We start from the raw sequence: 24946 nt of genomic DNA, 5'->3' as shown, positions 1-24946 counted from the left end.
TGTTACTTGACTTGACTGCTGCATTTAACAGCTATTCTGATCAGGTACATCTGTCTTATGGTGTCCCCCAGGTATCGGTCATTACCCGATATTGTTCACATTATACTCATGCCATCGGGAATATTATTCGTAGTCACGGCCTCCAATATCACCTCTATGCCGATTATGTATAGATGATTATCACCTTCAATCCCGCATTTTGTCCAAAACGTTGAATTGATGGCAGATTGGCAATATCTGAAGGATTGGGCGGTTCCTCAGTTTTGACGCGTTTTGATGTGGTTAGTACTCTCGTTCTATCCAAGATTGAATACTGCTCCTCCTTGCTTAATGGCATCTCTGAGAAAAAACCTCACCTGCCTGCAGCTTCTCCAGAACAAGTTCGCCAGAATCATCTTCAGAGAACCCAAATATACTCATACTTCTCTTTTGCCTCACCGTCTGCACTGGCTTCCAGTTGCTAAGCGTGTCCATTTCCGCACTCTCGTCCATGTTTATAAGGTTTTTGTTTCAGCTATAACTGAATACCCGTCATTCTGGGTACTTGATGCCTCCACTTCTTGATCGGTTTACTCTGTGCACCCTTTTTAAAAACAAATTATCATTCAATTGGATTATATATATATGCATTGAAAGGTTTCTACTCGATAACACTGAAAAGATTTTGTTGAAATGTGTTTTTTGTCTTATTGGATGGTCACACGATATATTGCCAATAATGGAATAAAAATGAAGTTATAACATGATAAGCAAACGGTTTGCTAAACCAACATTCTAATTGAAAGTAAATTAAATGTTGATCAACATCGGCTGACGTACACACCAATGTTTTGTGTGCTTTTAATGGTGAAAATAATCTTAAATCTCGCTCTCGCTTGACAAATATATAGAATGATAATATTATGATATAAAGATCTTAACTATTGAGCAGACTAAGGACATTTTTGTGGCAAAAGTGCAACATATATCTAGGGTTGAGAAACAGAAAACCTTAACTCACAATGAAAACCATTATCATGTAAAAAATGCTTTTTAGACGCGGGTTTTTAGACCTTAATCTTCTCGCTTCTCACCATGTTTTGTCAAACAAATTATTTGGGTTAATATTCCGGCGGTGGATATTAATGATATCTTTACAAACCCGCCTTTTATCATCTTCTCAAAACAAAAAGTAGATAAAATCTAAATGTTAGTTTCCAGTTGATACTCGCTTACTACATGTATCACTTATACATGGTGTCCCAAAAAAAGAGGCCCCACATTGCGCCCTCTTTTTCGTCTATTTTTGAAAAGGTGATCAAATATATTTTGGTATGTAAAGAAACCTTTATTTGTTAGCTTTATCCAAAACTATTATTTCAATCGGCCGGCTCTCAACTTTTGAAGATATGCCCTTTTAAAGACAAGTACCCGTTTTTCACTCTGTCCACGGATAGCAAACAGAGTTGTTGGGACGGGTCATGCTGTGGAGTGGCCTGCAAGATCACCAGACCTCACACCATTTGATTTTTTCATTTGTGTCAAAATCCAAGATCTTTGCAAACGTATTACTGCTGTATTCGCAAGTATCCGGCTCATCCGGCAAGTATCCGGTACGCAACGCAATTGATGCAATGAGGATTATAGGGCTGAAACCTGTATTCGTCAGGGAGGCAACCAGGTAGAGGGCAGAGCAGCACAGTATAAAACTCATTTCAAAAGAACCAAAGACAAACCAAACAGCCCTTTTCAGTGCTACCTTTTATTCCAAAAAGAGATATGACTTATGTTGTCAATAAAAAGAAAGCAAGAAACAATAAAGTAAGAAAGTAAGAAACATAATAAAACAAAAAGGCATAAAATAACCGAGAAAAAACTTAGTAAGTGTAAGTATAGCAAAAGAAGTCCCATCCCACATCAATTTCTTCCAAATTAATGACACTTAACAAAATCCATAACCCATACGCCCACCTGTAAAGCCCATTCCCTAAAATAAAGTTGTTATTTTATAAAGTTATCACCGAGGAATGTTTTATATTCATGCATGTAATATGCACCTTTCAATCTTTGAAATAGCCAAACCTCCTCCGTGGACAGGGTGAAAAACGGATACATTTCTTTAAAAGGGCATATCTTCAAAAGTTATGAGCCGATTGAAATAATTGTTTCGGTTTATTAAAGCTAACGGGTAAAGGCTTCTTTACATATCAACATATACTCGATCAACTTTTCTGAAATAGGAGAAAAAGAGGGCGCAATGAGGGGCTCTTTTTTTGGGACACCCTGTATGTTTCGTTCACTTTGTTTGATCAACTATGTTCATATTGAAAGAACATGCAAGATCACGAGCTAAAAGCAGTCCCACAATAATATACATAGCAGCCACCAATCAAAATTTCAGTCCGATTCCGATAACGACTCGGACTTTTTACATTAAAAATATATGTTGATGAAACGAAGCAGAGTGCCATTGACGCGTTTGTAAATGTACATATACCTGCAAAAAGACAAAAACAAAATAATGGTAATGATTTCTGTCAACTATCAACATGATTAAAGGTTATATCATTATACTAAGGGTATTGTGTTGTACATATTCGCATCATTGAAGGTGTGAATGGAAGTCCGCTTAAGAGCCACAGCAAACACAAAACGTATTACAGAAAACGTTTTATTGTCGGGTTATATAAAGGGTATAAAACATTGTAAAAACGTACCAAAAACATTGTTGAAAACTTCATGCAAAACATTCTATAAACAAAATGTTATCTAAGTTGATAAAATACCGTAAAACCTCGTCTACAACCATATATAGTGTTTTTGATGAAAGCTAAGTTAATACGATACATGCGTTAATATGCCAATGCAATAGATTGGTCTTACAATAATACTTGTTTGTATATATGCTTGGATCTGTAATTTATTTGCTCAAATTCCATAATGGCGCCTTGATTAATCTACCTTTCATCAGAAGCACTCTTTATGCTTGTAGACGAGGTTTTACGGTATTTTCCAAACATGCTTGCCAAAAATATTTTCACAACATTTTCACAACATTTTAAAAATGTTGTTGTAGTGTTTTTCATATAAAACGTGTTCGTGACCGTTATAAAACCTGACATTTAAATGTTATTAAAACCAATATACCACGTTTATAACGTTTAAAGAGTTTTTTGGCTTTGCTAGGTTGTGTAATGGCATATCAGGCTTACCGCATTGAGCCAATGAGTACATCGTCCTGGTAGCCATATAAGATGCCATCTTCCCACACCCTTCCGTTATCCTCACCGAATGCAGTAGTAGTGTAAGTACTCCGATTAATACGGGGATTGCTTCCGAACCAACTGTACCATTGCTGCTTCACATCTGAAAAAACATATGATGCCAAAACACGCAGGAGGTTTATTCTTGACATGCACACTCACATAAAGGTGTATCAAAATAAAGTATACAGTTTGAAAAATGCCTCTAGATTAAAAAAATATGAGGGTATTTAGTCAATATAATTAGTTGATAACATCTTGTACTCCCACAACTGAATAATCACTGGCGTGTGATCACTAATAAGGTCTCAGTGGCTATTTCTGTGAGCCATGGAAATATTCAGTTGCGCGAAGTCAATTAAAATAACATGAAAATCACAGTTTCACCACTTTCTTTACAGTAATATTGACAGAACGCCTTCACGGCCTTGCAGTATTGTTTGGCAATTTTGTGATTGCTTTGAAGCACCAAATGGAATGGCCCCAAGATCTCCTGATCTTGTGGGGGCTATCTGAAATCGAAGGTTTTCTCAAGTTCTCCTGCAGACCTTGATGAACTCCAGATAATTGCACAAGTTGACATCCCCAGGCAGGACGTCTCTCATAAGACGTGATGTGAATGCCATATTGGGGAGAGCTGATATATGCATACAGAGGAATGGTGGCCATGTGGAAGAATAAGACTGTCAATTATTGTAAAGAAAGTGACCAAACATGTGATTTTCATGTTCCTTTGATTTTAATTGCAACTGCATTTTCCTCGGCTCGCAAAAATAGCCTCTGAGTTCTTATTAATGATCACACGCCAGTGATTCAGCTGCCCACTATAGCATTATGACCAAATACCTCATACTTTTAGTCTAGTGGCATTTTTCAAACTGCATACCGGTACTTTATTTGGATACAGCCATTTGCACCAGAGGTAATAGTCAAGGTCACATTGATGCTGAACATAAACTCATTTTCAAACTTGGAACTGTTCAACCAAATGGACTCAACAACAAATTTTACATTTTTAGTGTTGGTTTTTTCAGCTCTTGGACTTAAAAAACAAGAGAGTCCCCATAACGCTAGTATGCCCTACAAGCCTCAGCACACTTTACAGGTTGTCGCTGACCACTACGACCCCACATCATTCCATGAACCATTTAACAAATCTCAGGGGCACATTCCACAATGACATTCACAACCAGGATCAGCTCCCCGAGTTTCGTACGGGTTACAACGAGACAATTAGCAGGAAGTTCCTTGTTCAGGGGAATTTCGAGCTAACTCAATTTTCCACGAGGGCGTACTAAACCACCGACAGGGTTCGAACCCATGTCCTCTCGCACCATAGTCAAGTACATAAACAGCTTTCGTGCCTATCATTCACCATGCGTTAAGAGTTTACAAATGCGTAATGTGTGATTTTATTTATTTATTTCATTCTTATTTAACCTGGGTTGACCTTTCAATGCACTAGCATTGTTCTCCCAAGGTGCGCAGGTGACACAAGGCCAACATTAAAATACACGTGATGAACAGAAGCGGTCAAATAAACTTTGCTTGCGATTAGCGGAACTTGATTTCACTATATAATTTGTGATTTGCTCCACAGCGACGCCCTGAGATGAAAGACTAAGCCTGAAGTGCTTTAATTACACTATTTGCCCTCCATGAGCGACAAACAAGAATGGCGGATTTACCATAGCGTTACGTGGCAGTTTTGAATTAGTAATTTCTTTGATTGTTTTAAAACTGGGGTATCAAGTAATTCAAATGTTTACCTTCTTTCCCGAATGCAGGTGCTAGTCCATTACCGACATTCATACAATCATCAGAGAAAAACGCTTCAATAATGGCCGAATAATCACCGCTTTCGGTCATTTCTGATACTCTCGCATTCATTGCATTGATCTCGTCTTCAAGGGAGAGGCTGCCTTTGATCGGTGCTGAAAAGAAAAGGCAATGGTTCATTCTAATCATACAAGATGATGCCACCTTACATATATGAAAATCCACAACGATGAAATCATTGATGCCAACAAAGCGGTTCTTCAACCACGAAAATCGGCTGCATGGCGACCACCTGCTTTTGATAAAAAGGAAAAAAAAAAAAGATCGTCCGAAGACATGTGAAGTGAACTCCTCGCATAGCAAATATTCATTGGAGACCATATTTTATTTTATTTGCAGCCTATTTTACAGGTAAACCTCAAATGATCTTTGACCCCAGTGTGTGACCTTGAACACCGCCATTACATGAAAAGTCCCATAGCGCTGCTATGGCCCGGGGGGTACTCAGTACAAATGACCATACGGGGACATGCCGCAAACATGGGTAGCATTTTCAGCCTTCTGGTATATCAATGGCCCCTTTTTCAAAGCCTATTTTGGTATATGAATGGGTCCTTTTTTCAAAATTTTCTCAATTTTTTCGGAAAACAGCCCAATTTTTCCTTAATCTAGCTAATATTTTCAAAATTTTCCCAAAATTTTCGGAAAATTTGTAAAAACTAAGACAATTTTGGTTAAATTCGGCCGAAAATTTTGACTTTTGGTATATCAATGGGTCCAAATTTCTTGAAAAATTGGTATATTTATGGGTCCACTTCCAAAATCTCAGCGGCACGTCCCTACCAAAACCAAACTTGAGTACCCCCCGGTGCTATGGCCCAAGTATGATAAGATTTGAACTCTTTATATGAGAGCAGATATTTCATTGTCAGCCTATTTTACAATGTGTGACCTTTGTTACCACCAATACATGCAGCTTTGAACAAAGTTTGGTTGCAGTGTGCTTTGAACTGCTCACATGAGACAACTTAATCAAAACTTAACTTTAACCAAAACCAATTTGTCACATGTATACACCCACCCGTGTAAAAATACCCCTACATACATATACCGTAAAACCTCGTCTACAAGCATATATGTTTTTTTGATGAAAGCTAAATTAATACGAAACAAGCGAATAAATATGACAATACAATAGACTGGTCTTACAATAGGCCTAATACTTGTTTGTATATGCTTGGATCTGTAATTCATTTGCTCAAACTCCATAATGGCGCCTAGATTAATTTAGCTTTCATCAGAAGCACTCTATATGCTTATAGACAAGGTTTTACTGTATATGGAATAGTGATAATATAGTCTCCTCCTTTCAGGTGAGACAAAAATGGGATCCAACGATGATATTAGCTTGTTACAAGATCTATAATAATTATAGTGACTTTTTAAAAACTATTCATATCTTATGTTTTCACATTCTATCATTTTTAGCAGTTGGTGCGGATGAAGGCCAGAGGGACCGATAAAAGAGGGGTACGGGAATCGAAAGAGGGAGAAGAGGGATGTGAGCTAAAGCAGAAACAGAGGAAACAAGAAGAGGCGGGGAGATGGGACACAACAAAACTACTGATCAATCTTTGATAAATTAGAAATGCTGAAATGGCATTCAATGATATCAATGGAATTCTTAAAATTAGCACTTGCGCCTCAGTCACAATTTGTGCTGAATTTGTGTGCTGCAAATATGGTCAAATAATTCCCATTGTTTTTAGCGAATTACAGTATCTGATGATTTGATCTAAACTGCGGACAAACATCCACTGAAAATGAACATGCTTAACTTGTTTGTCTGTACGTATTTTTGCTCTAGCAAGGAATCTTTGATTAAAAAGATAAAATATTATGTGTTACGAAAATATAAACATTTACCTGTTAATTTTGAACACGACATTTTGCCATTATCTCTCTGCTTGATTTCCTCACAATGTTTAGTGCAGCCCATATGGGTCAGTGTGTCCGAAACCTCAACACATTCATTACAGAGAGTGATACAGTCCACTGATTCGGAATTTGCAAAGTTGCAAAATATGATGAAAATACCAGCAGCAACTAAGACGACTAGGTTCATCTTCATCTTGACTGGGTTATCACCTGGAATATACATGTAGTGTGATGAATGTGACATTTATTGATTAATGAATTATTTTAAAGTTACTTGGTTGTTATGAACAACACATACACAAATACAGAAATATAATTAATCCGGTTGCAAACTTATGTTATCAGGTTAGATGGTTTGCCAGTTGGAGCAGGTAGCACCTAAATATATGAAATCACTGATTTGTTCTACTAGTTCACCATTTAGCCATCATTCTCATTATTTTGTGGTATGGCTTTTTCTGCAACAATGATATAACTACCTTTGTTGTCTTTTTGATTTCAGCTCGATGAAAGTGCACTGGTTCATTGATGTCAAAAATATTGTTGACCAGAAAAGAAAATTATTGCAGTTATTTTGGAAGATAGCAAATGCTAATCAGAACAAAAAACGGTTGGGGTTATTTAGACGGGTAGGTTTTTATCTAAAATGTAAATCCATTTAATTACTACAGCTCAATTAAAGTACACAGCTGACTCACTGATGTAGGTTAGGGTTTCATTTATTATTCAAATCTATTTAATTGAAATGCTTCTTTCCAAATGAGTAATGCATTGCACGTCGATGGTGTGGTAAAGAGAATTCTTTTAGAGAACAAAGAATATTATAAAGCACGATCATTACACAACAGCTACTTACCTATTCATGAGCCTCATTTTAATGCATGGTTTTAACAAAGGCTGGCGATCTAAACTGAGCTCAAAAAGAAACTTAAATTTTTTTACAACTTGTGAATCACAAGATCATATCTTAAAATCCTGTCAATCAAAATGAACCAAAATTACACACAGGATTGCTTTAATACTCTACTCAAAACACATATATGTAACCAAGCAGTTGTCCAACTGACACAGCAGCAAAAAGCACTGACACGGAACAGCTTCCTGGACCACTTTCACAGCCCAATGTTTGGCACCCAGCACAAAAAATTTGTGAAAATGCATACAAGATCCTGTCACAGAGGATGAAACGGTGCTTCTTGCTGCTTTCCACACACTTTCTTCAAGAAACAGGTCTTGTTCCACACTATTCCATTTACTCCTTGGGAATTATCACCTGTGCAAGGATCTTTAACATATTCTCACAGATTTCTTGTGCTGGTGCCAATTATTGGGCTGTGAATGTGGTACAGGAAGTTGTTCCATGTCAGTGCATTTTGCTGTTTTGTCAGTTGGATAACTGCTTGGTTACTGGTTTAGAGTAGAGTATTGAAGTAATCATGTGTGTAATTTTGGTTCTTTTTGATGGACAGGATTTTAAGATATCACCTTGTGAAAAAGTTTCTTTTTGAGCTCAGTTTATATAGCTGTTGAATTGAAAACTTGTGTGCACAGATTAATAAATAAACAGATTGGAATTGTCCATGCCTGTGCCCTCTAAGCGTACTCGAATTCAGCTGACGCGTTCAGTTTTTATGGAAAACGGGATTAATCACATAGAATGGGCATGATTCACAAAACTTGTAAACAGTGTAATAATTCCAATGTTGTTCTTTTCACACTCAACAAACCAACAGACCAATTTATTAATGAAATGCGATGTATATTCCCAGCAAACACAAAAACGTTATATTTTGGGTTTTGGTTCAGATAAAAACGTTTTAATAACATGTCGGGTTATATAAAGGTCATGAAATCGTTTTAAAACGTTTTGTAAGAAAACACACTACAACACTATTCTCAAAATGTTTTCGAAATGTCATTGTAAACTATTTTTGCAAACATTTTTGGCCAAATATTTGTCAACACTTAATTAACATTATGTTAAAATATTTGCACCCAGCAAACAACGAAATGTTCTTAAAATGTATTTTACAAAACGTTTTAATAACATTTAAATGTCGGCTTATATAAAGGTCGTGAAAATATTTTAAAAACGTTATTGTAAATATTTTGGGCAAACATTTGTGTGCAAAATATTTCAACCCCAAAATAATATTCTGTTTAGAATGATTTGTACAAAGTTTTCAAAAATGTTTTTGGAATGTTATTAAAACGTTTTTATACCCTTTATATAACCTGACATTAAATGTTTTCTGTAAAACATTTGTGTTTGCTGTGCAGTAAATTACCAACAAATGTTATTTAATGTTATGTAAACGTTTTATACCATTAATGTACCCTTTATATAACCCGACATTTAAACGACCTTTTATAACCTTTTGCGAATGATGTCGAAAACGTTTTGTGTTTGCTGGGATTATTCCAATGTTGGATGTATTCTATACGAATTAGAGATAATGATGCAAAAGCAGTCTTAAATTTCGCTATCGCTAAGAAAAATAGAATGGTAATAAGTATTATGTGCGTGATATAACGATTTAAACTATGGACATAGTAGGACATCTTTTTGCACCAAAAGTGCAATATGTGACCGTACACCATGAATGATCCGGAAATTCGGCCCAGTCAATTTAGTTTTATTTCTGTTTAAAAAATATATATCATAAGCCTTAAAATGGTACATTATATCATTTGACTTCAAACGATATCCAGAAGCGGGGTTATGGTTTAATGAACTTTGCTCCTTCAACAAGATGGTACTTTCTTCGGTTCTACATGTGTCTCTTTTTCCACATTGCTGGTAATAAATATCAAACAACCATAATTGGCAGTCATTTCAAATCATCCCCAAGTACACGAGATTCAGGAATGTCCTCTCATTGTTAATTGTTGGTTATACACACCTAGACAAAATACAATGCTTTGTAACCCACCGGCCACTTGAACAGGATTTAGCCAAAACAAGCAAAGACCAAAAGTTCTATAGAAGCTTATTATCATCTTCAACAATAGGATTATTGATTGGTTTAAAAGGTGTTTGACTAGCGCTATTAAATGGTGATATATGTCGCACCAACTTGAGGTACCTATGGATACAACCTTCATTTTACAATGTAACTCAGAATACAATTTAGGACCTTTACGGCTCATTCGTCGTGCACGGTCACGTGTCTTTCAAATATAATCAATTATCATGTAAAAATCACTTTTTTAAATTTACCACTTTTTAAATTACCGGTACCATGTTTTGTTATACAAGCAATTTGCGTTAATCTTCCAAGCGCTAATGAAATGTTAGTTTCCAGTTGACACTCGCTTACTATCTTTATATTTCTTGCTCATTATGACATTATGGCCTACATTTGTAAGAAGTTTAAAAGTTATATCTATAATAATTCAAAGAACACAAAAGATCACAGGCTTAAAGCAGAGGTTGATTCCACGCATTCCCTCAATAATGTATACAGCAGCCATCACCCAAAATTTCAGATTACGACTCGTCTGCAGAATGAGACAGAGAATGAACTTTGTTGTTTTTCATTACCAATATATCTCGATGTAACGGAGCAGAGTCCCATTGACTCGCTTGTAAACATGTATATATCTGCAAAAAGACAAAAGTACAATTGACGTGATTGATCTCCATCTCTTTCCAGGTAGATCTGTATACTGAGCAGTCCTTTTGTTATTACCATGCATTAAGACATGTTAAATGAGACTTTTGAATATTGAAGTAGCTGTGTGACCTTTGCGATGAAATTTACCTTCAACACCATTCCACACACCCTACTATGATAATGGGCATTATTCGTTAATATGCCCTCTTCTTTTAGGATGAATAAAGGCTATACGTCTTATGTGAGCCAGAAATAAAAGTACTAGGATCAACTCCCCACAACAATTTATTGGTTAATAGCTCGTAAAAGGAAGGGTGATCATCTTGTGCCGTCATCGGTGAAAAGAAATCGCAACGTGGCGAAAAATGGCGGGTGTCAGATTACGGTATATTTATTTTAGTACTTTAATTGGCATACTATGAAGCTTACCGTTCTGAGCCAATGAGTGTATCGTCCTGGTAGAGATTTGCGATACCATCTTCCCAAACCATTCCAGTATTCTCACAGAATGCAGTAGTGGTGAATGATTCCCGATTAATACTGGGATTGCTTCCGAAATATTCGAACCATTCCTGCTTTGTATCTGGAAAAACATAGGATGCCAAAAGCACGCAGAAAGTTAGAATCTCTTACGTTTCGATATAATTCGCCGTCTCGGTTCATTGTTGCTCCTTGCTTTCTGATGGTGATGGTCTCCTTTATCCATCTTGTGTATTGTCACTCTCTTTGCCGACAATCCTTGCCTACTCCCAATTGACATGATTGATGATATGATTATTGTCCACAACATGGTCAGTTATCGCAGATTTTTTGATGGTAGATTGCGAAGCTTTCCTGTTGGTTCTGGTGCGGATATTAGTAGCGACTTTCTCTGCCTCACTTCTATGTTCATCTAAGCGCTTCCCGAATTTTCTACCAGTTTCACCTATGTATGTGAGATCACAGTTTTTGCATGGGATTGAATAAATGACATCCGTAGAATTTTGCGGCTCGCGTTTATCTTTCGGATGGACAAGAAGATTGCGTAAAGTGCTGTGGGGTTTCATGGCCTCATGGATGTTATAAGATTTCATGACTCTAGCAACACGCTCGGACACCCCTTCAACATACGGTAACGTCACCAATCCCCTGGATTTTTCACTGTCGTCTTTAGACTTCTTTGCTTAGGAGTAGCCATTTTGCTCTTGACTTTTTCCACACATCAGTCCGGATATCCACACTGTTTCAAAGCAACTTTAATTATCTTCTCCTCCTCCTCTTTGTCCTGATCTTCGGTGACAATATTGTCTTTCCTATAACAGTGTGCGAACTACCGGATTTTTTTCGGATATTCTGACGTGATTTGCCTCAATCTCATCTTCAAGGGAGAGAATTCCTTTATTTGGTGCTAAAAAGAAAAGGCAATGGGTCATTCAAATTGATGCCAAATGTATACATAAAGATCCGCAACCTCGAGATAATCATTTAAAAAAGATACTTTACAAAAGCCGAAAATGGTATTCAATGATTTCAATGACATTCTTGAAAGCACTTGGGCCTCGATCACAATTAGGGTTGAATGAACGTTGCAAATTTTGTCAAAATATAGGTTGATGAATTTGCTTTTTTGTTGTTTTAATTCTCATTTATTCTCATTTTTTGCGTTTTGAAAGTGATATATCCCTTGCAGAAAATCCTCTTACCTAGTAATCATGATGACAGCAGCAGATGTATTACTTACTTTCTTTGGGAATGAACCTTTTACCCTTACCACTACTACTAGACCGTGCGGGCAAGTTACAAAATAATAATGACTAGCGGGTACCCCCGCTTCGCGCGGGCCCCCGCTAGATGAGTAAATGGGAGCGGTTAGTAAACGGAAGCGGTTAGTATATATAAACGATGGAAATGGTAATGGCAATTGGTATCGCTTTTAACAGCTCAATTATTACGCGGTTAGTGATGGTAGGCCTACCAGGCCTACCATTTTTTGCCTCTACATTGCAAACGACTTCCTTAGCATAAAATCTGTTGCGTAATTTTTTGTATCAAACACCCTTTTTACTTATTTTTTCTTTGTCTTTCCCATTTTTCTTTCAGTTTCTCTCTCTCTCTCTCTCTCACTCTCTCTTTCCTGCGTTCCATTTCTCTTTCTTTTTCTTGCTTGTTCACTTTCTTTCTCTCTATCTCTGTCTTCGTTCTTTCTTTCTTTCTTTCTTTCTTTCTGTATGTCTATTTTTTCTTTGTCTTTCCCTTTCTTTCTTTTCGTTTGTCTCTCCTTTCTCTTTCTTACTTTCCCGATGTTTCTTTCTTTCTTTTCTTCTTTCTTTCTTTCTTTCTTTCTTTTTCTTTCTTTCTTTCTTTCTTTCTTTCTTTCTTTCTTTCTTTCTTTCTTTCTTTCTTTCTTTCTTTCTTTCTTTCTTTCTTTCTTTCTTTCTTTCTTTCTTTCCTCTTTCTTTCCCTCTTTCTTTCCCTCTTTCTTTCCCCTTTTTACTTATTTTTTCTTTGTCTTTCCCTTTTTTCTTTCACTTTCTCTCTCTTTCCTGCGTTCCATTTCTCTTTCTTTTTCTTGCTTGTTCACTTTCTTTTTCTCTTTTCTTTCTTTCTTTCTTTCTTTCTTTCTTTCTTTCTTTCTTTCTTTCTTTCTTTCTTTCTTTCTTTCTTTCTTTCTTTCTTTCTTTCTTTCTTTCTTTCTTTCTTTGTCTTTCCCTTTCTTTCTTTTCGTCTCTCTCTCCCTTTCTCTTTCTTGCTCTCCCGTTGTTTCTCTTTCTTTCTTTCTTTCCATTTTTTCTTCCCCTCTCCTTCCCCTTTTTACTTATTTTTTCTTTCGTTTTCCCTTTTTTCTTTCAGTTTCTCTCTCTCGCTTTCATGCGTTCCATTTCTCTCTTTCTTTTTCTTACTTGTTCACTTTCTTTCTCTCTCTCTTCTTTCTTTCTGTCTGTCTATTTTTTCTTTGTCTTTCCCTATCTTTCTTTGTTTCTCTCTCCCTTTCTCTTTCTTGCTTTCCCGTTGTTTCTCTTTCTTTCCCTCTTTCTTTCCTCTTTCCCCCGCTAGATGAGTAAACAGGAGCGGTTAGTAAACGGTAGCAGTTAGCATAAACGATGGAAATGGTAATCATGGCAATTGGTATCGATTCAACAGCTCAATTAGTACGCGGTCAGTGATGTGGTACCATTTGTTGCCTCTATTTGGAAACGATTTCCTTTAGCATATATCTTTTGCGTAAGTTTTGTACCAAACACCCTTTTGACTTTTGTCTTTCCTTTTTTCTTTCAGTTTCTCTCTCTATCTATTTTATTGCTTTCCCGTTATTTCGTTCCATTTCTCTCTATTTCATTTTCTTGCTTGTTCGCTTTCTTTCTTTCTTTCTTTCTTTCTTTCTTTCTTTCTTTCTTTCTTTCTTTCTTTCTTTCTTTCTTTCTTTCTTTCTTTCTTTCTTTCTTTCTTTCTTTCTTTCTTTCTTTCTTTCTTTCTTTCTTTCTTTCTTTCTTTCTTTCTTTCTTTCTTTCTTTCTTTCTTTCTTTCTTTCTTTTTCTTTCTTTCTTTCTTTCTTTTTCTTTCTTTCTTTCTTTCTTTCTTTTAAATTTGTTTCTGTTTCATCAAGTAGGCCTATAATAGCAACATTGGGTTTCAAGATATCCCCCCCCCCCCATATTTTGATAAGGGCAATGGTCCATACAATCACCCCCAAGAAAGTTGACACCTGTAGGCCTATAATATACATGTGGGTTTCTGACAATATCAACCTCATATTTGGCCAAACTAAAAGTGCCCATTTTTGCGGTCTTCGTGCGAATTTGTTCCACTTTTGCATCATATAAAATACCATCTTCATTATGGCCATAAATTATTCTGTCGCCAAACGGTGCAGGATTCACTGTAGGCCTATTTCAAGAAATTGAAACGGACCCTACCTATCCCCATATCAAAAGAAATCTACGCCACTGTTAATGTTGCCAAAAGGTGCTGGATTCACTATTATAATATGCCTACTTCAAGTTCAAGAAATGTTTTTCATATCTCTACCCCCCCCCCATGTCAAAAAGAAATCTACGCCATTGAGATATCATAGTGTTTCGTTGCGGTTACCATGCTAATAATGCTCCACCCTCCCCATCGAAATTCATCACAACATGACAAACGAATAAACTCAAATACTTCCAATATTATAGGCCTACCTTGAAATTAAAATCTTCGGAAAGTTATCACAAAATAAGTTGCCAACAGTCATCGTAAACGAATGCAGCTGATTTATTATAGCGGTTGCGGTTACCATGCTAATAATGCCCACTCTCCATCGAAAGTCACCACGAACGGATAAACTATGATCACTTTCAAAAAGATCACTTAAAATTTGTCGAAAATCATCTGTGTAGCGGTTACAGCATGAAATATCCGCCGTGAGCAGTGTGTTTGTCTTGAACATGCGCGTATAGGATACGCGTATTTTAAAGCTTGTACGTAGCAACGAAGCAACGCGTGCGGGTTCACCATTGGTTGATCTACCAAATAAATCCAAATAGTTCTTTGTATTTATTAATTTATCTATCTATCTATGCATTTACCATTCATCCGGAAATGCTAGAACTTATTTATTTATCTATTTATTAATTTATAATTTATCTATAATCTCTGAGATGATTTATCTATAATCTTCAAAGTATCGATTAGTATCGAGTATCGATTATCGGCAAGTTCCTCTTTAATAGTATAGATGCTTTATTATCAGTACTCATCATGTTTAGAATGCTTACATTAGATTCTAAGATCTGCAATACCATATGAAAATCTCTTACAAACCGTGTTAGTCTTATAACACAAGCTACAAGTTAATAATAGGCTTTGGCCTACATGTAATTTTTATATGACTCTTGTAAATTGCCGACGATCATGGTCTTGCCAATACAGTAAATTATATATATCCGACAAAATTATGATGATGGGGGTGTCACAACCCCATACCCCGCCCCTCTAGTGGTGGCCCTGAGTGTATACAATACTTAGTACTATTGAGCACAGCTTGGTGGCTTTTACTAATGCTTAGTCGAAGAAAAAAGTGTTTCACATAGGCCTAAACGTTGAATCTCGAACTATTTTGAGCGTCGTATTTTACTTTGGAATGCAAGGTGTTTTGTGCAAAGATTGTTTTATAGTAGAGAGAATCACATTTTGTATGTTTTTAATAAATTCTGTTAAGACTAGTTTGATAAAAAAATGTGGTTAGATCTGTGTTACAGATCAGATACTGTGTTTTGTGTCAAAAGGTGTTTAGTCCATGCAAGAAATTGCGTTTTGCGTCAAAAAAAGTCTCCAGATTTATATTTAACATGTTTTCATAGTCCTATATATATCAACTTCACTTCACGGTAATTTTATAGAAGCTTATAGAAAATCTAATTATTTTTCATTGCCATGAATAATTTTCTTCAAAGTGAATCTTGCGAATTTAACACGGTTTGGAAATAAGCTCTTCAAATATAAAACAATAACAAAAGTGGTCCAATATATTTTGTTCGCAATTGGTGGAACTTGACATCACTGCCGAAAGTATATTGTAGGCAGCAATCTACTGAATCGGCATGGATGTTGCATGTTGGCTTGTTTGGTTTTCATATTGCTTTTGCCTCGATTAAGGAATATCTGATTGGAAAGGTAAATGAGAATAGAAACTAAATAGAAAACATTTACCTCTTAATTTTGAACACGACATTTTGCCATTATCATTCTGCTTGTGTTCTTCACAATGCTTAGTGCAGCCCATATGGGTTAGTGTGTCCGAAACCTCAACACATTCATTACAGAGAGCGATACAGTCCACCAATTCGGAGTTTACAGAGTTGCAAAATATGATGAAAATACCAGCAACTAAGACGACTAGATTCATCTTCATCTTGGCCGAGTTATTACCTGTAATAGTGTCATGAATGTGACATTCATGGAGTAATGGATTCCTTTTAAAACAACCCCTTTAAAGTTACTTGGTTGTTGTGAATTCTGGAACGAATACAAAAATACAGAAACTGCAGATACCTGGTTTCCAGGCTGTATCAAAAGTATCATGAGTATTGTGACCCACCAGTTAGTACTTTGTAGATTAATGTTTAATACGGAAGATCATCAGGGCCGGATTTTCCTTTTTGGAGGCCCTGGGCCAGGCCAAAATTCGGATGACCCAAACTCACCGTGAGGAAGGCATGTACACTCAAGTGCCCAGTTTTGGTTTGAGTATGAGATCTATAATAGTGGCGGCAGAGGGGCAAGCATATAGGTTTTACTCGGATATTTGCGCCGGGAGCGGGCGAAAAATATTTAATTCAGACTAATCTAGCCCCCAAATGAAGGCGAATTTTGCTATGCAAAGGGCCAGTGCTCGCGAAGTGCGCAAATTGTGCAATTTTACCCTATTTTGGACGAAACGAGGGGTATTCGGGCTAAAAAGGGGCCCAAAAATCTTGGGGCCCTCGGCGGGCCCATCTGGCCCAATGGTAAATGTTGCATTAGTAACTAGTAACTAATAAAATTCAGGGAATGTTGGTTCATAAAACGTTATTTTATATAAGTGGCTGAAAATAATAATTTCCTCTAATCACCCATTGATGATCACAAACTAGGAGTCATCCGAACTTTGTACCATAGGGCTGTCGACACTGTGGTCACCAACCACCAGGATCGTGAGGACGAGAAGTTGCATGTCAACAACGCTTTAGCGAAATGTAGATACCCCAAATGGGCTCTCGATAAAGCTACACAACCGAAACTCACAAAACGAGCGACGTGGGCGAAAAACGCCCATATAAAGGCCACGTAGTGTTCCCCTACATCAAAGGCACTTCTGAAGCTATAAGAAGGACCTTTAGCAATTACGGGTGTTAGCGTGTTCTTGAAACCAACCCGCACACAATGACAAATCCTTGTGTCACCCAAGGATAAGACAGACAAGAAGGACATTACAGGTCTGTAAACTACGTCCCGTGCAAGGGCAAAACTGTAACTGGGCAGTACAAAGAAGAAAGGCCTATATTGGTGAAACTGAGCGCGGTTTTATAAACATAGTAGGCCTACTAGTAGTACATCATCAGAGGTCTCAAACCACATTCACATACTCGACAGGGATATTAGGTGGTTCAATGTGGAGTCAAAGAAGCTGTTCACATCAAAGCCAACCAACCATTTCTCAGCAAGAACTAGGTCGGTTCAACTTCATGGATTCTACGGGTCTGTTTATATTATAGCAGGTGAAAGGTCAAAAAGATCACGACCTGATATACTCACTCACTCGCTGATGAATACCATTTGAAAATTCCAAGGTAGGAATTATTTCCTTATGTTTGGATCAAAAGTTTAACTTGATCAAAATCATCATAATTTTCTTATTGACTTACTAACTGCTTTACAGTGTCGGTCGCGATACCTACTTGATTTTGACAATTCGGTTGCGACTACTACAATGCTGTAAAACGATATGCAAACGTTATATGTGGTTGCCACGGATCAAGCAGCTGCGCATATCAAATAGTAATTAATTCAAAAAGTATATCAACCCCGTCCCAAAGGTAAAATGATAATTACCTAACATAAATAATGTAAATGGTTTGATCACGCGTTGTCGATCTTCTTCATTTCGTTCATATTGATTGTCATTATTGATTTGCGTGGATTAACTTGTCGCTAACGGGTGATTAAATGACTATTGTGTTAAATAAAGATAATGATCAACATTAACGCAATCAAGGTCGTTGGATTGCATTGACCTACGTTCAACGGATAAATAGAAGAAACATACCGACCGAAGGCGGTTATACTAGTATATGGAAATACAATAGATTACGTAACGCATTGTTCCTTCGCCGCCGAATTGATTTGCCGACAGGCTATTCATAAATATGGTATTATTGTTTCGAAGAATAGAGGTTCTGCCATTAAGCTGGTAACTAAACACTTTACACAACAGGCGAGCATCAAAAATGACCACAACATAGTTATGTGTAAGCGCACATGAGAACTGGTTCCTTAGTTATTACACAGCCCAAAGGGTATGCTTGAGTTGGCTCCATTTGGTCACAAACACATGTAATTTCAAGGCGGCTAATTAGAGTAAAACAAACGAAGACGCGATAGACGATTCGCCCACAAGCAGCTCAGCAGTAATGCATGGTGGGGACGGAAGACATGTGTCAGGCATCCCAGGGACTGGACTTATACAAAGTTCAGATCAAGTTGTGATACTAGTAATAATTGGGTAGAGTAATTTGCAAAAAGAAATAAGTGTAAGCTTGTTGACCAAACGGCTTGTTGTGTGATATGACTTTTTTCAACCTTAATTAAATAACTCCCTGTGTTCTTTTTTTTATATTTTACCTAGCTTCAGAAAATAAAATGTTTTTATAGTTACCGGATTTAGCTAGTTGCTGTATTTAGAATTAGAAGGGTAAGTTTTCATTTAAAATGTAAATCCGTTTAATTGAATTGAATCATCATTTTTATCTACTTACACATCGTCGATGAAACAGCTGGTTCACCGATGTCAAGTTAAACGGTATTAAGGGTGCACAATAGTCCCCATTGACTTTCTGTACAAACAGAGGGCGGGAAAACGTCATTTTCTTGACTCCAGCGAATAGGTGAAACAAGCAACAAGGAAATTTTATGAACATATTTTATCAAACAATAAAAGGAGTTGTTTGTATTAAAAGGTTGAAAGAGTAATTTCCAGTTACTAAATAGCGCCACCAATTTTATCATTAACAGATACATTTTATATCCGAAAAAGCTATAAAATGCTATAAAGGTGAATAATTTTGTAAAAGAGTGAAAATTAAAGTTGAGAATGACGACTCAAAAGCATCTGTATTCATTAGCATGATATCACAGTTAGCTGTTCAGGCCTAAAATTTAGTTGTACATGATGTTTTGTTTAAAAAACTAATAAATGATCCCATCAAACAACCGTACTTTTGTGATTAAAAGAGATTAATTCACAAAACTAACTTGTTGACAGGGTAACTGTATAATATTGTTCTTTTACACCCACCAACCCCAAATAAAAGTATGAGCCCAATTCAATAATGTAATTATAATGGCATTGTAATGTAAATTCTGGCAATGTTGGGTGTATTCTAAACAAATTAGAAATAGTACATACATCAATGTTTTATAAGCATATAGGTGCTTTTAATAATGCAAATGCTGTGTTAAATTTCGCTATTGCTCGAAAGTGTTAAGTGCATGATATAACAATTTTAACTATGCAGTAGTATAACGACATAATTTTGCAGAAAGTGCAATATATCTTCAAACATAATTAATAATCATGTAAAAACTTGCTTTTTAAAATTTACGACTTTTTTAATTACCGGTGCCATTTTTGTCAAACAAGCACTTTGCGTTAATGTTCCGTTCCAGGTGGTGAATATTAATGATATCATTAAAACCCGCATAATTATTTTCATCTTCTAATTATCAACAAAAGATAGATGAAGTTATTGTTAGTTTCCAGTTGACACTCGCTTGCTAACATTATACAGTATGTTTATAAGAAGCTTAAAAGATAATAAATATGTTTATAATATTTTAAATAACACGCAATTATATAGGATAAAAGCAAAGGTTGATTCCACGCAGTCCCACAATAATGCATACAGCAGCCACCACCCAACATTTCAGATTACGACTCGTCTGCAAAGGTTGATTCCACGCAGTCCCACAATAATGCATACAGCAGCCACCACCCAACATTTCAGATTACGACTCGTCTGCAAAGGTTGATTCCACGCAGTCCCACAATAATGCATACAGCAGCCACCACCCAACATTTCAGATTACGACTCGTCTGCAAAGGTTGATTCCACGCAGTCCCACAATAATGCATACAGCAGCCACCACCCAACATTTCAGATTACGACTCGTCTGCAAAGGTTGATTCCACGCAGTCCCACAATAATGCATACAGCAGCCACCACCCAACATTTCAGATTACGACTCGTCTGCAAAGGTTGATTCCACGCAGTCCCACAATAATGCATACAGCAGCCACCACCCAACATTTCAGATTACGACTCGTCTGCAAAGGTTGATTCCACGCAGTCCCACAATAATGCATACAGCAGCCACCACCCAACATTTCAGATTACGACTCGTCTGCAAAGGTTGATTCCACGCAGTCACACAATAATGCATACAGCAGCCACCACCCAACATTTCAGATTACGACTCGTCTGCAAAGGTTGATTCCACGCAGTCCCACAATAATGCATACAGCAGCCACCACCCAACATTTCAGATTACGCCTCGTCTGCAAAGGTTGATTCCACGCAGTCCCACAATAATGTATACAGCAGCCACCACCCAACATTTCAGATTACGACTCGTCTGTAGAATGAGATTGAACTTTACTGTTTTTCACTAGAAGTATATCTCGATGAAACGGAGCAGAGTGCCTTTGACTCGCTTGTAAACATACTTGTATCTGCAAAAAGACAAGATTTGCGATGCCATCTTCCCAAACCATTCCAGTATTCTCACCGAATGCAGTAGTGGTGAATGATACCCGATTAATACTGGGATTGCTTCCGAAATATTCGAACCATTCCTGCTTTCTATCTGAAAAACATAGGATGCCAAAAATCACGCAGAAAGTTAGAATTTATTACGGTTCGATATAATTCGCCGTTTAATTCTACTTTCTTAAAGAAAACAGCCGACGATTTTTTTAAAGGACATATTGTAGTACTTGCCTCTTGAATAAATTCATCAGGACTGTTCCATAAAACTGTATATTTCTTCATATACTAACCCAAGTTAAACACACTTACGTGAAGACGTTGCGATAGCTACCAGCTATCTTTCTCAATGCTACTGTTGACGTGGTGATCGCTGAACAGCTGTTGTTGATCGCTGTTTGGCAACGGAGTTGCCAGACGATTTCTCCATCAACAGGTCGTCATAGATGTGACTTAGGTTGTACTGGCCCTCGTCTCGGTTCATTGTTGCTCCTTGCTTTCTGATGGTGATGGCCTCCTTTATCCATCTTTTGTATTTGTCACTCTCTTTGCCGACAATCCTTGCCTCCTTCCAATTGATGATATGATTATAATTGTACTTAACATGGTCAGTTATCGCAGATTTATTGATGGTAGATTGCGAAGCTTTCCTGTTGGTTCTGGTGCGGATATTGGTAGCGGCTTTCTCTGCCTCACTTCTATGTTCATCTAAGCATTCCCGAATTTTCTACCAGTTTCACCTATGTATGTGAGATCACAGTTTTTGCATGGGATTGAGTAAATGACATCCGTAGAATTTTGCGGCTCACGTTTATCTTTGGGATGGACAAGAAGATTGCGTAAAGTGCTGTGGGGTTTCATGGCCACATGGATGTTATAAGATTTCATGACTCTAGCAACACGCTCGGACACCCCTTCAACATACGGTAACGTCACCAATCCCCTGGCTTTTTCACTGTCGTCTTTACACTTCTTTCCTTTTTGCTTAGGAGTAGCCATTTGCCCTTGACTTTTTCCACACCTCAGTCCCGGTATCCACACTGTTTCAAAGCGCCTTTAATTATCTTTTCCTCCTCCTCTTTGTCCTGATCTTCGGTGACAATTTTGTCTTTCCTATCTAACAGTGTGCGAACTACCCCAAGTTTTTGATGTAGGGGATGGTGCGATTTGAAGTTCAGGTACTGGTTTGTGTGGGTGGCTTTGCGATAAACGAAAAAGCTTCACGGACCCATCATCGCGGTAAACAATTAGAGTATCTAAGAATGGTATCTTTCCGTCGACTTCTTTCTCGAAAGTGAATTTGATGGACTGTGTTTCATCGACTTGGTTAAGATGGTCAGTAAGCGGTATAACTACGTCTTTGGCTACTACTTCCAGAATGTCGTCGATGTATCTTTTCCATATCCATGTTTGCATATATAGCTATATAATATACGCAAGAAATACGGCTAGAACCGAGGTAGATATGTAGACTATAGGTATTCTTTGGGCATAATCTCTTTGATTATTATACATCTGAAGTGTCAAGTAATTTAAATATTTACCTTCCTTCCCAAATCTAGGTGCTTGTCCATTAGCTACATTTATACAATCGTCAACGAATAACTCTTCAATAATGGTCGAATAATCACCGCTTTTCATCATTTCTGATATTCTGACGTGATTTGCATCAATCTCATCTTCAAGGGAGAGAGCGCCTTTATTCGGTGCTAAAAAGAAAAGGCAATGGGTCATTCAAATTGATGCCAAATGTATACATAAAGATCCGCAACATCGAGATAATCATTTAAAAAAGATACTTTACAAAAGCCGAAATTGGCATTCAATGATTTCAATGACATTCTTTTTGTTGTTTTTGTTTTTATTCTTAAACAAATGCGTTTTAATTCTCATTTATTCTCATATTTTTGCGTTTTGAAAGTGATATATCCCTTGCAGAAAATCCTCTTACCTAGTAACCATGATGACAGCAGCAGATGTATTACTTACTTTCTTTGGGAATGAACCTTTTACCCTTACCACTAGACCGTGCGGGCAAGTTATAAAATAATAATGATGCTTTATTATCAGTACTCATCATGATTAGAATGCTTAAATTAGATTCTAAGGTCTGCAATACCAAATGAATAGCCAAAACATCACATTATACATTAAACATCATCGAAAAGCTCTTACAAATGAAGAGCTTATTTCCAAACCGTGTTAAGTCCTATTACACACAAGTTAATAATAGGCTTTGGCCTACATGTAATTTTTATATGACTCTTGTAAATTGCGGACGATCATGGTCTTGCCAATACAGTAAATTATATTATCCGACAAAATTATGATGATTGGGGGTGTCATAACCCCATACCCCGCCCCTTTAGTGGCGGCCCTGAGTGTATACAATACTTAGTACTATTGAGCACAGCTTGGTGGCTTTTATTAATTCTTAGTCGAAGAAAAAGTGTTTCACATAGGCCTAAACGTTGAATCTCGAACTATTTTAAGCGTCGTATTTTAGTTTGGGATGCAAGGTGTTTTGTGCAAGGATTGTTTTATAGAGGTTCTAACTAACGCTTTACACAGCAGGCAAGTATCAAACAAAAATGACCAAAACATAGTTATGTGTAAGCGCACATGAGCCTAGTGGTTCCTTAGTTATTACACAGGAAAAAGGGTATGCTTGACCCATTTGGTCGCAAACACATGTAATTTCAAGGCGGCGCGCCGTGCCTAAAATAGTTTGTGCGGCTAATTTGAATAAAACAAATGAAGACGCTATATATCACCTGACGATTCGCCCACAAGCAGCTCAGAAGTTCAGATAATAATAATTGGGTAGAGTAATTTGCAAAAAATATAAGTGTAAATGTGTTGACCAAACGGCTTGTTGTGTGATATGACTTTTTCAGCCTTATTATTAAATAACTCCCTATGTTCGTGTTTTTAAATTTCACCTAGCTTCAGCTCAATGAAAGTACACTGATGTTTCACTGATGTCAAGTTAAAAGGTATTATGTTTAGAAAAATAAAAATTAGAAAGTAAAATGTTTTTATAGTTACCGGATTTAGCTAGTTGCTGTAGTTAGAATTAGCAGGGTAAGTTTTCATTTAAAATGTAAATCCGTTTAATTGAATTGAATCATCATTTTTATCTACCTATACATCGTCGGAAAGATTCGAGCCAGGTATACCAACTTGGTGTGGGGAACAAAGACAAAGACAAGATAAAAACTAATGCAGTATGTAAACCAGAATGGTGTACATGCACTGTTACGTCTGCATTAGAAAAAAGCCAAAACCACAGGGATGGTAGACAAAGTTAACAAAAATACAACCGACGTTTCGAGCAGATAAACTGCTCTTCTTCAGGGACAGACAACAAAATATAAAAGCAAACAACGAAAACTACATACTGTAACTGTAGTTAAAAAACAATTTTGTAAAAATTCAAGTCAAAAACAGAAGACAAGTTCAAATAGAACTCAGTAGCAAACAAAGCTCAGAGCAAAATAAGCACGTCTTACCTCTATGAAAGACGGTAGTGAACATTACAAACATCATATTGCACTTACAGGTAAAATACTTATTGTAAACATACAAAGCTTGACAACTTTAAGCTTAAAAACTTATTTCCAAAGGGGTCCTTATATTACAGAAAAAGGATATTAAAAGTTAAGACACACACACACACACACACACACACACACACACACCCCCACACACACACACAAACAAAGCATTGGAGCAAAAACAACAAACTAGACATTCATTTGATTTAAAAGCTTGACATCTTTTTTAAACTTGTATTTAAGTGAAACAGATTTAATATCTTCCGGCAGGCTACTCCAGTTTCTTGATCAGCACTTGTGTATGGGTCGCTTCATATAGCAGGACAATCATTTTT

At 36.9% G+C, this 24946-nt stretch overlaps 2 protein-coding genes across 2 annotated transcripts in view; both read right to left on the bottom strand.

The window, feature by feature from the left end:
• LOC140151323 (uncharacterized) overlaps nt 1-24946 on the bottom strand; it is a 57894-nt gene that overhangs the window by 12258 nt on the left and 20690 nt on the right. The window lies entirely within an intron of this gene.
• Nucleotides 10342-24603, bottom strand: LOC140149583 (uncharacterized). Its single transcript, XM_072171661.1, has 4 exons — nt 24567-24603; nt 22599-22763; nt 11006-11159; nt 10342-10563 (listed from the first exon to the last, which is right to left on the bottom strand). Exons 1-4 carry the CDS (start codon nt 24601-24603, stop codon nt 10500-10502), a joined length of 420 nt encoding a protein of 139 aa, XP_072027762.1. The 3' UTR covers nt 10342-10499.

Source organism: Amphiura filiformis, chromosome 4 (assembly GCF_039555335.1).
Source record: "Amphiura filiformis chromosome 4, Afil_fr2py, whole genome shotgun sequence".
Taxonomy (NCBI): Eukaryota; Metazoa; Echinodermata; class Ophiuroidea; order Amphilepidida; family Amphiuridae; genus Amphiura; species Amphiura filiformis.
This window is presented reverse-complemented; position numbering and strand designations above follow the sequence as displayed.

Coding starts and splice junctions, on each gene's coding strand:
- LOC140149583 (XM_072171661.1), bottom strand. CDS start 24,603: ATGATGTTTGTAATGTTCACTACCGTCTTTCATAGAG. Junction 11,160..22,598: donor ACCTAGATTTGGGAAGGAAG/GTAAATATTTAA, acceptor ATGTTTTTCCAG/ATACAAAGCAGGAATGGTTC. Junction 10,564..11,005: donor ACACTCATTGGCTCAGAACG/GTAAGCTTCATA, acceptor GTCTTTTTGCAG/ATATATACATGTTTACAAGC.